Source organism: Chiloscyllium plagiosum, chromosome 2 (assembly GCF_004010195.1).
Source record: "Chiloscyllium plagiosum isolate BGI_BamShark_2017 chromosome 2, ASM401019v2, whole genome shotgun sequence".
Lineage (NCBI taxonomy): Eukaryota > Metazoa > Chordata > Chondrichthyes > Orectolobiformes > Hemiscylliidae > Chiloscyllium > Chiloscyllium plagiosum.
Window position 1 is genome coordinate 24,465,804 of NC_057711.1, and position 15,279 is coordinate 24,481,082.

Consider the following 15,279-nt stretch of genomic DNA (forward strand, 5'->3'; position numbering starts at 1 on the left):
GATGAGGAAAAGGGCTCTGGACAGGATGAGCCAGCTGACCATGGCACCATGGTGCAGAAGGCCATTCAAGAGGGGGGAGCAAAAAGACAAGTAGTTGTTATAGGGGATTCTATAATTAGGGGGACAGATAGCATCCTATGCAAGCCAGATCGGGAGTCTCGCATGGTGTGTTGCCTGCCCAGTGCCAGGGTGCGGGATATCTCCGACTGGCTTGAAAGGATATTGGAGCGGGAGGGGGAGGATCCAGTTGTTGTGGCCCACGTTGGGATTAACATAGGCAAAGCTAGGGTGGAGGACCTGTTTGGGGATTATCAAGCACTAGGAAGGAAATTAAGTACAGGTCCTCAAGGGTCATAATCTCCGGATTACTGCCCGAGCCACGTGCCAATTGGCATAAGGGATAAGAAAATTAAGGAAGTAAACACGTGGCTAAGGGATTGGTGTGGGAAAGAGGGGCATTGGCATCAGTTTTGGAACCGGGGGGAGGGGGGGAAATCTTTACCGTTAGGACGGTCTCCACCTGAACCGTTCCGGTACCAATGTTCTAGGAGAGGATCAAATATGAAGGTAGGCTAGCCAGTAATATTAGAAATGATAGTAAGAGTTTCTTTCAATACATAAGAAACAAATGACAGGCAAGAGTAGGCATTGGGCCACTTCAAACTGATGCTGGAAGGCTAGTGATGGGAGATAAGGAAATAGCAGGAGAACTTAATAAGTACTTTGCGTCAGTCTTCACAGTGGAAGACATGAGTAATATCCCAACAATTAAAGGGAGTCAGGGGGCTGAGTTGAGTATGGTTGCCATTACAAAAGAGATAGTGCTAGAAAAGCTAAAAGGTCTTAAAATTGATAAATCTCCTGGCCCCGATGGGCTATATCCTAGAGTTCTGAGGGAGGTGGCTGAGGAAATAGCGGAAGCGTTGGTTGAAATCTTTAAAAAGTCACTGGAGTCAGGGAAAGTCCCGGATGATTGGAAGATCGCTGTTGTAACCCCTTTGTTCAAGATAGAATCAAGACAAAAGATGGAAAATTATAGGCCAATTAGCCTAACCTCGGTTGTTGGTAAAATTTTAGAATCCATCATTAAGGATGAGGTTTCTAAATTCTTGGAAGAGCAGGGTTGGATTAGAACAAGTCAACATAGATTTAGTAAGGGGAGGTCGTGCCTGACAAACCTGTTAGAATTCATGAAGAGGTGACAAGTAGGTTAGACCAGGGAAACCCAGTGGATGTGGTGTATCTAGACTTCCAAAAGGCCTTTGATAAGGTGCCACACGGGAGGCTGCTGATTGAGGTGAGGGCCTATGGTGTTCGAGGTGAGCTACTGGCATGGATTGAGGATTGGCTATCTGACAGAAGGCAGAGAGTTGGGATAAAAGGTTCTTTAACGGAATGGCAGCTGGTGACAAGCGGTGTCCCGCAGGGTTCAGTGTTGGGCCGCAGCTGTTCACGTTATATATTAATGTTCTGGGTGAAGGGACTGGGGGCATTCTAGCGAAGCTTGCCGATGATACGAAGTTAGGTGGACAGGCAGGTAGTACTGAGGAAGTGGGGAGGCTGCAGAAGGATCTAGACAGTTTGGGAGAGTGGTCCAGGAAATGGCTGATGAAATACAATGTGAGCAAATGTGAGGTCTTGCACTTTGGGAAAAAGAATACAACCATGGACTACATTCTAAACGGTGAGAACATTCATAAAGCCAAAGTACAAAGAGATCTGGGAGTGCTAGTCGAGGATTCTCTAAAGGTAAACATGCAGGTTGAATCCGTGATTAAGAAAGCGAATGCAATGTTGTCATTTATCTCAAGAAGGTTGGAATATAAAAGCAGCGATGTACTACTGAGCCGTTATAAAGCTCTGGTTAGGCCCCATTTGGAGTACTGTGTCCAGTGTTTTGGGCCCCACACCTCAGGAGGGACATACTGGCACTGGAGCTGTCCAGCAGAGATTCACATGGATGATCCCTTGAATGACAGGTCTAACATATGAGGAACAGTTGAGGATCCTGTGATTGTATTCATTGGAGTTTAGAAGGTTAAGGGGAGATCTAATAGAAACTTACAAGATAATACATGGCTTGGAGAGGATGGACGCTAAGAAATTGTTTCCGTTAGGCGAGGAGACTAAGACCCGTGGGCACAGCCTTAGAATTAGAGGGGGTAAATTCAGAACAGAAATGAGGAGACATTTCTTCAGCCAGAGAGTGGTGGGCCTGTGGAATTCATTGCCGTGGAGTGCAGTGGAGGCCGGGACGCTAAATGGCTTCAAGGCAGAGATTGATAAATCCTTGATGTCACAAGGAATTAAGGGCTACGGAAGAATGCTGGTAAGTGGAGTTGAAATGCCCATCAGCCATGATTAAATGGCGGAGTGGACTTGATGGGCCGAATGGCCTTACTTCCACTCCTATGTCTTATGGTCTTATAGGAGTGTCCTAGGCCCAACCATCTTCAGTTGCTTCAGAAATTACGTTCCCTCCTCCATTAGCTTGGAAATAGGGTTGTTCGCTGATGATTGGACAATACTCCGCACCATTTGCAACTCCTTAGATACTAAAACAGTCCATGTTCAAATGCAGCATGACCTGAACAACATCCAGGCTTGGGCTGATAAATGGCAAGTAACATTTACACCACAGAAATGTCAGGCATTGACCATCTCCAATAAGAGACATTATAACCACCACCCTTTGAAATTCCATCACTGAAACCCCAATATTTTGGGCATTACATTTGACCAGAGCCTGAACAGAATGAACCATATAAATACAATGGCTACAAAACCAGGTCAAAGGCGAAGAATTATGTAGCTGGTAACTTACTTCCTGACTCCTCAAAGGCTGTCCACCACCTACAAGTCACAAATCAGGAGTGTGATGGAATATCCCCCACTTGCATTGATGAGTGCAGCTTCAACAACCCTCAAGGTTGACACCATCCAGGTCAAATCAGCCTTTTGATTGGTGCCGCATCCCACAAACATCCACTCCCTTCACCACTGACAGTGTTCAGTGACAGCAGTGTGTATTATCTGCAAGATTCACTGAAGAAATTCACTAATGGTCCTCAGACAGTACCTTCCAAATCCATGACCACTTCCACAGAATCCCTACAGTGTGGAAACAGGGCATTTGGCCTAACAAATCCAAACCAATCTCCAAAAAGCATTCTACCCTGACCCAACCCCATCCCCATCCCCATCCCCATCCTCCATTCCTGTAACCCTGCATTTCCCATGGTCAACACACCTAACCTACACATCTCTAGACACTATGGGTAATTTAGTGTGGCCAGTCCACCTAATTGGCACATCTTTGGACTGTGCGAGGAAATCTAGCAGAAATCCAAGCAATCACAGGGAGAATATGCAAACTCCACACTGAAAGTCACTCAAGGGTGAAATCAAACCTGGCTCCCTGGCATTGTAAGGCACCATTGAGCCAATGTGCCACCCAGTCTGGAAGGACAAGGGAAACAAATATATGGCATCATCACATGCAATTTCCCCTCCACACCAGTCACCATCTTAACTTGCAAATGCAAATATATCACTTTTCCTTCAGTGTTGCTGGATCAAATCCTGGTATTCCCTCTGTAAGGGCTTGGTGGGTCTACCTACAGCAGTGAACTACTGTAGTGGTGCAAAGGCAGCTCACTTCTACCTTCTCAAACGCAGCTAGGGACAGGCAATAAATGCTGGCCCTGACAGTGACACCCACATCCTATGAGTGAGAATTAAAAATAAAACCATACTCGCATCATTACCCACTTAAAATGTTCCAAAGTGGGTCATGGAAAACTTTCAGCACCATAGCTTGTTGATGTAGCCACTTCATGGGAATAAAAAGATGCCTAGTGCTTCCAAAGTTGTTCAGACTACCAAAAGAGTTTGATACCAAAATTGTTAGTATTTCCAGCAATTCATTAGCGTACTGTGACATTAATATGAGCACCCATTCTATCACATCCCAGATGAAACAATGAATTCCAATTTCCCTCAACAAGGCATTCAAGGATAATATTTTCATCAAATGGAATGTGTGAAACATTGATAAAGAATAAACTTTCGCAAAGAGGGCAAGGTATGTGTATTGTCTTGCTTTACGTTTGGTGGTTTCGTTATCAAACTGTGAGATGTGATAATGTGAAATGTGAAGACATGTAAATGTCTAATGCAGTGAAGGGAGAGGAAGATCGTTTGTTGTAAAGAAATCATTCTGTAACTGAAAAGAGCGTTATTTGATTCTGAAATCGATCCTTAAAATGATATCAAAGCCAAAGTGACTCAGGAGGAATTCAATGGAATTTTTGTATCGAATGCTGAATGTGTTGGTTTTTAAAACACTCTGATTGTAGACCAAGCTGTGCTTGTAGAATACATTCATTAAATGAAAGGTGGCACATTGTTTTATTTGCTTTTTTACTTTAGCTCTACACCTTCTCTGCAACTGCAACTTTATATTCTGCATTCTGTTCTATTACCCTGATGTATTTATGCAAGCTCTGATTTGTCTGGCTCGCATGCAAAATAATACTTTTCACTGTATCTTGGTACATGTGACAATAAGAAATCAAATAGCAAATATTTGAATTACAAGTGGTACTTGTTTTCAAAATTGTGACCACTAACACCGACACTGGCTGGTCATATTTTATATTTAGAAGGATTTTTCAAAGCCTCCAAAGCTGGCCTCAGCTCTGAGTGTGTGCTGAGATCTCACAAGAGAGGTATGTTGGAGTGCTTTAGGGCTTTCTGTATGTGGTTGAAAAGTTCAAATGTGGTTCTGTTAAATTCTTGTTTGGAGATTACTTCTAATCAAACACCAAATAATTAACTTTATTAACAACTTGATGACAAATTGGAAACAGTAGCCCAGAGTATGTCAACCACTGCTGCTGCTCACACACTCAATGTTATTACACCCCTTGCTTACTCACACCTTGATACGCCATATTCCAATTCTGAAGAAGGGTCATTGGACCCGAAATGTTAACTCTGCATTCTCTCCGCAGATGCTGCCGGACCTACTGAGATTTTCCAGCAACTTCTGTTTTTGTTTCTCATATCCAAATATCTTGTTTATTATTATTACAGTGGCTGAGATTTGTGTTGCTATGATAATGTAGAGTTATAACTACTGAAAATGATAATATCCACATATATAAATTTAGATGCTTGAGCATATAAAATATACATTATCACAATCATCTATCAGACCTTTCCTCAAAGTAGTCCATGAACTTTAAATTTGTTTATATATTTTTAAGGTATTTCAGTTCAAAAATAACAAACAGCCTATCTTCATTTTAAAGGAGATAACAAGTCAGTTTATTCCAAAAGTACTATATTGAAAGTTATTTTGATAAAAACATGATAGAGTGATTGGCTAAAACAATAATAAAGATTTAAAATAAGTAAGCATAAAACTACATCTCAAGTTGAAAATTTGATCAGTAATCTAGATTATTTGAGGGCTGGCTTGCTTGAAAGATTCTGTAAAGAAATGGCATTGAAATTGGAAAAAAAAAGCTATGTTCAGAAGATGCAATTCTGTTAGCTTCTAAAGTTGAACAGTTGGAGATAACTTCCTCAGGCGTAGTAAGGGAGTCAGTCAAAGATCCTTTCAATTCACTTTGACAGCACTGCAACATAGCTCTAGGGTCCTCTGATGGTTCTTTAGCTATTTCATCTTGGATACTTCACCCTGCTTCCCTCCAAAGAAACAGTTATTGTTTCAAGTTGCCTAGTACATGGTATTCAGATGGTTCATACTAAATAATAGTTTTCAGACACAGTCAAGGTCTAATGAAAAGGAAATAGGAGAACGTATGACAAACAAATTGAGAGTCCAAGATAATGAGAAATTAACAGAAATTACTGCCCTACCAGTATCCTTAGACTGTTACATCTGGTTCTGAACTCCCCAGTCATTGGAGACATCTACCTATACCTTGTCCAATCATACTAGAACCTCATGTTTCTTTGAGGACCCCCTCATTCTTCTAAATTCCAGTGAATATTGTCCTAACCAATCCAGTCTCTCTTCATACATGTCCTGACATCTCAGGATAGTCTGATAAACCTTCATTTGCACTCCCTTCATAGCCAGATAAGGATATGAAAACTGCATACACATTACTCCAGATGTGGTCTCCCCAAGCCCCTGTACAATTGCAGAAATGCATCCCTGTTCCGGTATTCAAATCCTCTCATTGTGAAGTCCAACATACCATTTGTCTCTTCACTGCTTACATGCTTATTTTCAGTGACTGGTGTACAAGGACACCAGGTCTCATTGCACCTCTTTTTTTCCCCCCAGTCTATATCTGCCTTCCTGTTTTTACTAACAAAGTGGGTAACCCCATGTTTACCTGCATTATACTTCATCTGCCATGCATTTATGCAATCATCTTGTCCAATTCACACTGAAGCATCTCTGCATCTTTCTCACAGTTTACCATCTTGCAAACTTGGAGATGTTACATTTAGTTCTGTCATCTAAATCATTAATATACATTGTGGATAGCTAGGGTCCAAGAACTGATTCCTGAGGTAAACCACCAGGAGCTGAAAATGACCAGCTTTTTCCTACTCTGTTTCCTGTCTGATAACCAATTCTCTGTCTATGTCAATACACTACCCCCAATCGCATGCACTTCAGTTATAAATGCTAATCTCTTTTGTGGGACCTCATGGAAAGCTTTTGGAAGTCCAAGTAGATCGCATTCACTGGTTTACCCTAGCTCCATCAGAACAAAACTGATAACCATGTACGGCGAACAATGTCTGTCTTTTGTGTTCCAGCAGCTTTTTTAATTCCTTTCAATATTTGTTAGTGGGTTTTCGGTCTCCATGGATGGCCAACAAATCCAATTCTACTGGACACAGAGTTACCAACAATGGGAGTACAAACAGCAATTTCATTTAGTGTAAGCTACAAGTGTCCATAAGGGTCTTGGGCACAGAGGTAATGACCTGAGTTCAAGTGTCACCTGCCCCAGGGCTGTGTCTTTCATATCTGTAACAGGTTGATTAAAATAACTGAAAGTGGGAACACTCTGACTTTTATCACAAATAATTTTATTGATACTTTAAGAACAGTAAGTATTTGTTTGTTTTCTGAGTGCTTTTGATTTATTAACAATAAAATGTGTTGACAGAAATGTTGATTGTGCCATTTGACAGTACGCATTACTGTGTTTTAGCAAGTACATCCAAGAGTGCTAATCTAACAATTTTGACCTGTTAGCAGAAACATTCAGAAGGAAATTTAAAACTCAAAATATTTATGGAATGTTGTGCTCCATGTGATAAAAATGGCTGGAGTCTATCCACTTTTCCCTAATTGCAATACATCCTTTTGAATAAGATGTGGAGAGTTCATTCCTTGGCAAAGTGGCTGTAGCATCTAATCAGGATGTACAAAAGTTGGCAGATCCAGTACATCATTGTATGCATCAAAACCCCCAACATCTAGCCTGGCACCATCAATTAAAGCATCTCCTCTTACTCCTTGTAGTTTTCCCATGGGTGCAGCCTGAACTCAAAAAAAGAGAGATCCTATTCCTATTACTCTTCCCTGATGCAAACGTTCAATAAAATGGCACCTGCTTCCATGCAGTCAAATCTTTGCAGCTCCAGCTATCAGTCCTCTACTGCCAGGCCTTCATCTCACTTCAGGCAATGGACAAGCTATCCTCATAGTTTCTCCTCTGTCACCATAGTAACTCTGATGGAAGAGTAGTTATGATGAAATTCCAGGTTTCTACTTGAAATAATTTCAATTGTGGCAACCTGCAGATTTTTATCTGGCAATTAAAATCATCATTCTAACTCTAATAATATGCAATCTGATTTGACTGATGCACCAAAATACTCTGTGCTCCAAATTCATCACTGTGTCTATTAAATGTACTTATGAAATACATTAATCTGAGTTGTAGAACCAGACACCATTTACAATATTCTTTTCTCGCACACTTTAACATTCTAAAACCAGTTATTTTTATATTCCTTTAAATAAGTATTAAAACAACACTAACGAATCCCTCAAAGGTGTAGGGTAACAACCACCAAAAGTTCAAAGCAAATTTAAAATAAAATTCATTTTTTAACACATGCACCACTAGTAAATCAAAGGTAAAGTAGCTCTTTAAATTCTGCATTGAGTAAATGATATTTCCAGGTAATTTGTACAATCTTATGGTTTATCACTCATATTAAAATTAACATATTTCCAAAACACTTCCAAATTGTATACTGGATTTTAATAGCTTCTTGTGTACCACAACATATTACCTCAAGAGTATTAGAGCACTAACACACTCAGCTATGACAAACATGACTGAATATTGACCAATGCCACATGGCTAAATGTCACATGATTTAATCTCCGGGCATTTATTCAATTAGTGTTGGCAAACTGAATTAGGATCCTTTGGGAATGTGATAGGGCCAATCACTCCTTGAGCCTTCCAGCTGACAGGAAGAATCTAGAAACTGATAGACTGGTTAAGGTGATCTTCATGCTATTCTGCTAAATTTGTGGACATGATGGGTTTAGGCGATTAAAACTTTCAGAGCCATTTTGCTTGATTCTTGTCAGGTTGAGGTCATATATAACTATATTCCACCCACACTACACCTATACTATAGAAAAGCATGAATAGCTCAATCTTAAAGCTATTGCAGAGTTGCTGTTTCACTGCAATTACACAGTTTTATAACACTGGTGGCCATACTCTTCAAAAACATGGGGATGCCGTTGTGATTACTATTGAAGCTGCCACACTGGGGGAACATCAACAGCTGCAAGAGCAAGACCAATGGCCTGGATGATGAAGAAGGTGAAGGTTGAGCAGTGCTGTTGGTTATAAGGCAACAAATCATTGAATAGAACATTTTCTGAGTAATTCCTTTCCTCTTCCATGCACTGATAATTCCTGTTCCCCATCTGTCTTGGAGCTTGGATCTATCACTGGGACTTCCTTCCATGACGTAGCTGACTACCTCATAACTGTTCCTTCTCTGTAACCAAGCAGATGAAGATCAGCAATTATCCCAAAAATAACTGGCATGACACCTTGTAAAATGTGCATTCTAGATTTGACAATAGTTTGCTTTCAGAATTCTGAACTGAGAGCACCTTGGTGCAATGTCTGGCATTGTGCTTAGTTACCTTCTGTGTTCTGGTGCTTCATGGGCTGGTTTCCCTGGGCAGAACTTTATGATCCAATCAGAAACAAGAAAACAGGTGACTGGACCTGTAAATTAGGTGACCATGGTTTTGACAGCTTTGTCATTACTGTCCCCATGTCCCAATCATGATTTTAGATAATTTCCAGTCAACGTGTTCTGAGATGTTATGACACACCATTGGGGCAGATGGGACTTGAAGTCATGCCTCATGGTGCAAGAGGTAGGGACACTGCCACTACACCACAAGTGTCTCCTGACCATGATTTTAAAGGAAGCAATGAGTGGGCCACACATGTAGTGCAATTGAGGCCCTGAAGTTGGAAATGTGTGCCCAGTAAAGAGCCTCAACTTGTTCCAATATAAATGGCAGCAGGATCCAGCTTTGTAGCCCGAAAGACTTAACACCCTGAGCTGCTGGTCAGTAAAGCAGAGGAGTGACTCATTTCCAGGCCACCTATGCCAATCAGATATTGCTACCATTTTTGACTCCACAAGTCCAGCCTCTCTCCTACCTTGTCCAGTGTTTTACCCCCAACTTTTTCCATAAGGGACCTATCAGTCTGGCCTCAGAGGAATTTGGCCTTTGCTCAATGTCCTTGGTCCATTGCTGAAGGTCTCATCCTGCAGTGCCAGCTCTTGTTTGACCCTGTGTGAGTGAGCAGAGCTGTTGCCCTCCACTTGGCCAACATTTTCTGGAGACAAAGGGAAGTCCTGCTTCATATTAACGAATGGGCCACCACTTGAAAAATGAAAGTAATGAATGCAAGTATGCTGTGCAGAAGCAGGCTTGTGTCTAATATTTCAAAAGAGGTTCAGAGAGCCCAACCTCAGCATATAATTCAGCCCTTTGACCTGAGGGTCAAACAGCCATAAAGAAACCTCTCATAGAAAACTGGGAAAGTTGCCTGTGTTTGGTAAGAATGGACTTTCAGGGATATAGTGTCTTGAAGGCCCTTGGACCTAACACTCATAAAAGTTGCGATTGATTTGATTGAATCAATGAGGTAATCTGGAAACTACTCGGGGAGAAACATGGACTCTGTAAAGTTTACCTTGATAACAATTTCTCACTATCCACACATAATAATTACTGTAGCATTCATGGGACTCTGCCGTGCAAGCTTAGAGAGATATAAGACATTAGACTGAACTGGAAAGCAGATGAACCTCAGTCATTTGTCGACCACAATGTCTGGAAGAGAAGCTATGACGCTATGAACTCTGTTCATGGGCCCCTGTCTACTGGCTCATCACCACTCCTCGATGTCAACGGGTCAATACTGCTCACAGAGAAAGCTCATCTTCTAGAAAGTTATGATGTGGAGGTGCCAGTGTTGGACTGGGGTAGACAAAGTCAGAAGTTACATAACACCAGGTTATAAATTTATTTCAAATCACAAGCCTTTGGGTGCTGCTCCTTCATCAGGTGAAGTGGGGGGAAGCGCCCAGGTATCGAATGCTTGTTTTTGAGAGAGCAACAGACCATGCTGCCAGAAAACATAGATATCCCCATTGTTCACCTGTACAAGCAGAAAGATATTGTCCAATTTTACCACATAGAACATAATTTTACCATTGCTTGCAAATTCTCTGGAGGTTTCCTTCAAATCTGCTTAGTGCAACATTTATAAAAACTAATTCACGAGCTATGGGCACTGTCATTATAACTGTGAATATTGAAAGTAAAATTATGTCTTGAAGTTAAATTTCTGGAACTTCCACATATACATTTGCAACAAATAATCATGGTTTTGATTACTGATTATCACCTAATTTAAATTCTTTTCTTTCCTTCACTGACCAGGAACTGAACTCCTTGGTAAAGCTGAGAGGACTGCTTACTCGACACTTGGTGTTTGTATGTTTTACGCTGTAGGCTACATTATTCTGCCAGTCTTTGCATATTATATCCGGGATTGGAGGATGTTACTGCTAGCTTTGACCCTCCCAGAGATTCTATATATTCCTTTTTGGTGGTGAGTTACTTACATTTAGCTGTTATGAATAGTAACAACTTATATTTCTATCATGTAACCATTAATGCAATAAAACATCCCAAGTAGGAAAAAGGAATGTCATGAAGCAAAAGCTGACATTAAACAGATATGTTTATACTGAGGTGGCTAAACCTGGTCAAAGAGGTAGGTTTTAAAGATGATGTCAAGGAGGAAGAGACAAAGAGAGGCAAAGAGACAAAGAGGTTTGGAAGGCATTGGGAGACTATCTGTAGTGCATCTGGCCTGGGTAGAAATGAGAATCTAAAAATCTTAAGACATTTTTAAGCTTAACAGGAGCCAAAGTGGATCAGTGAGTTATGGTGATAGGACTTGTTGTGCATCAGGCATTGGATGAATATAAGTTTGTGTCAGTAGGAAGGTGGGAAAAGAAAAAGGAGCATATTGGGTTTGTTAAGGTTGGAGGTAACAAGAACATGGATAAGTAGATGAGTTGGAGCAGAGATGAAATTAGGTGATATTTATGAATTGGAAGTCTTGGTCATGGTGCATATGTATGTTTGGTAGCTCACCAAGTGGTCACCAAGACTATGTCACCAAGATAGTGAATTGGCTACTTCCTCCTTAGACATCTGCTGAGGAAAAGAATGGTGTAAATTGCTCAGGAGCAGATTTTGTGCCAGGGTCCACTGACAATGACTTCTTGATTTATTTGTTAATGGTTCATAGGACGTGACACGATCAATTGTATCTCTCAAAGTCTTTCACAAATAAATTTTTTCTATTTGTGCCTCACTACCAGAAGCACTGGGGCTAAACCCAAGGGCAGGGGTGATGGCTAAGGACAGCAGGAGGGGGTCATTGTGATCACAACAAGCCCTTGGGAGTATTGTGGAACTAGAAGAAGAATTGTTGATTCCTTGTGAAATTCCATTGTTGGTTTACACCTGTGGCTGGAAGACCTGAATGAGGTATTTCCTTCTTCTCTGAATTGCCAATCTCAAGAACATATTCAGAGACCCAATGTCTATTTCAGGAAGGCATGATGGATATCTGAAAATTGCCTAACTTAATAGGATGAGCAACAAATTTCAAGTGTTAAATGAAACCTCAGCAGTAGAACAGAGTGTTTCAACTCCTGTGATTTTCTCTTGGTCTGGCAAATCTACAAGAAGAAAGTGAGGACTGCAGATGCTGGAGATCAGAGTTGAAGAGTGTGATGCTGGAAAAGCACAGCCAGTCAGGCAGCATCTGAGGAGCAAGAGAGTCGGAGTGTCAAGTATAAGCTGTTCATCAGGAAGAGCATGATCTTTTCATTGATGAAACTCCTTCACCTTCCTGATGAAGAGCTTATGCTCAAAATGTTGACTCTTCTGCTCCTTGGATGCTGCCTGACCGGTTGTGCTTTTCCAGCATCACACTCTTCGACTCTGGCCCATCTACAGGAAAACAAAAATAGAGGTTTGAGAGGGTTGCTGAGTAGTAAAGTTTACATACTTTTTAGTAGGAGGAATGGCATGAGGGAATGCAATCAAGAAAAAATAAATGCCTGACAAACCTGTAGATTGGCACCTTGCTCTCCATTTACTCTCTTGTTCCAGTCTTTAGCTTCCACCACTTGGAATGAGAGAGCAGAGATTGGAAGATCCATCGTCTGTGGTGAGACCTACTGTTTCTGCTAGTTTGTAAAGGAATACAGACTATATGAATGCTATTATGCCTGTTTAAGATAGAATATGATGTGGCAGAAGCAAAAGAGTTTCATGGACGAACAGGTTATCTTATGAGGCGTGGTTAGATAGGTTGAAGAATGAGAAGTGAAATGGAAGTGAGGAGAACTTTTAGCTCTCAGTGAGTTGTTAGTCTGCACAACTCACTTGCGCAGAAAGCATTGGAGGCAGGGTTTGAATATGTTTGAGTATTTTTGGTTGACTGAGAGTTATGGAGTTGGGATTACATTCAGATTGGCTATATTGAATGGCAGGGCTGAATGGCTACTCTTCCTTTAAGTCCCATGAAATATGGGCACACTTTTTTAAGGAAAGCGTTTACAACGATTTGATGTGCGCATCACTAGATAGGCCATAATTTATTGCCCATTCTTAATTACCTTAGAGATGGCAGTGGTTTCAAGGTTATCAGGACTCTTAGTTCCTGATTTTTGTTTTTTAAAAATCAAGCTCAAATCTGCCATGGAGGAATTGACCTAGGCCCCCAGCATCTTATTTGGGTTTCCGGATGACCAAAATTAAACAAAGGACAGTGGATGTTGGAGATCTGAAGCAAAACGATAGCAGAAATGGCTGAAGAACCTCAGCAAGTCTGGCAGCATCTATGAAGAGAAAACAGAATTAACGTTGCAACTCCAGTGACCCGGCTTCACAACCTGTTCTGAAGAAGGTTCTCTTGGCTTGAAACATTAACTCAGTTTTCTCTCCGCAGTTGAGAGAGGATTTTCTCAGTAACCAAACCTGGAGCATACAGTTCTGACCACCATATCATTTTAAAAAATTATGGTGAGAACTGAATAATTCACAATAGAGATACTAAGGTTATGGAGATTCACATATCAGAAAGGGATGTTTTTCAGGTGACCTAATAGACACCTAATACATTTTGAATAGTGTAGGTAAGGAGAGAATGTTGACACTTGTGGAAAAGAACACAACTTGAATCCATCAATATAAGACAGCCACCAAGAAGGGAATTCAGAAGTAATTTCTTTACTCAGGAGGGTCAGGAAGAGAAACAGACTAGCACAGAGTTAAAATGAATAGTATAGATGCAGATAAAGATTAAACAAGGGTGTGAGAGTGAAAGAAGAAGAAAGTTAATAAAAACCAAAAGAACTGCGGATGCTGGAAACCAGAAATAAAAACAGTAATTGCTGGAAAAGCTCAGAAGATTTGACAATATCTCTGGAGGGAAATCAGAGTTAAAGTTTTAAATCCAATGACCCTTCTTCCGAACTCACGAAATGAGAGTTATTCTGATAGTTTTAGATGAGGAAAGACAGGAGGCTTAAGTTGAGGATAGATGCCAGCACTGACTGGTTGGATCAATAGCTTGTTTCTATGCCAGAGATCCCATGTAAGTCTGTGTTATGTATTACAGGAAGCTTATAGCTATTGCCTTGTCTGTGAACATCATCTGTTCTGCAGTGTAGACTTAAACCTGTATGTTGTTAAGAGATTGGCACACAGTGTGCTGGCCATACTCTCCAATGGAGTCTCTTTGCAGGTACTGATCTAAGGTTGATAGAATGGTCAGGTCCAGGTCCAGGTTTATTTGTTGTGGCATAATGCAGCCACAAAGCTCTTCATTGGCATGATGCCATCTGTTTGTCACAAAATGAGAATATGAATTGCAAAAATTAATTTAAACAGTGGAGAGACTAAAAGTCACTTATTTAAAGTCAGTCTTGACTCAGGCCTGACATAGAAACGTGGCTGAGCAAATGTGATTTGACAGGGTTACTATTTTCCTATCCTCCTCTAAGACATTGACTCGAATATCTCCATTTCTGTCCTAGTGATCCTTGAGGATGAAAGGGTGAGGAAGGAGGTGCAGTGCGATTGGTGGACTCACTGGCATTTTCTGAAGAAATTGCGTAGCTACTCAGAAAATACAGCGCACGGATAGGCTGTTTGGCATATCTAGACTGTGCTGGCGTTTATGCTTCATTAAGAAAATCCTCTCACTGCCCATCACACAACTCAATCGGCACAAAGTTCTGTATCCATCCCACTTATGTATTTATCTAGTTTTCCAGGAATTTAGCAAGAGTCATCAGGTATGCTAATAGGGCAGGCAGTAGCCTCACCTTGTTGCACCATTACTACTGCTGACTTTTATATCGTTTTTTTTAGGCTTATACCTGAATCTCCAAGATGGCTGATTGCTCAAGGTCGGGTGACTGAAGCAGAAAAAATAGTGCAAGGTTTTGCTAAGAAAAATGGCATCACCCATGTTGGGGTGATATTTCAGCAAATCGATACCAGAGAATATACGGTAGTTATCCTTTCTTTTCCTTCTTTCTATCTGAGATTGCTATTCAAATATGTCAAGATCAAGCCACAATATATCCAGATCTTTAAAAGTCTGGCATAGTCCATATTTAGTT

At 40.9% G+C, this 15,279-nt stretch overlaps 1 protein-coding gene across 3 annotated transcripts in view; it reads left to right on the top strand.

The window, feature by feature from the left end:
• LOC122557630 (solute carrier family 22 member 5-like) overlaps window positions 1-15,279 on the top strand; it is a 170,056-nt gene that overhangs the window by 72,151 nt on the left and 82,626 nt on the right. For all 3 annotated transcript variants that reach the window (XM_043705422.1, XM_043705427.1, XM_043705413.1), the window contains exons 4-5: window positions 11,006-11,177; window positions 15,026-15,167. In XM_043705422.1, coding sequence (XP_043561357.1) covers window positions 11,006-11,177; window positions 15,026-15,167 — 314 coding nt within the window. The remainder of the gene's footprint in view (window positions 1-11,005; window positions 11,178-15,025; window positions 15,168-15,279) is intronic.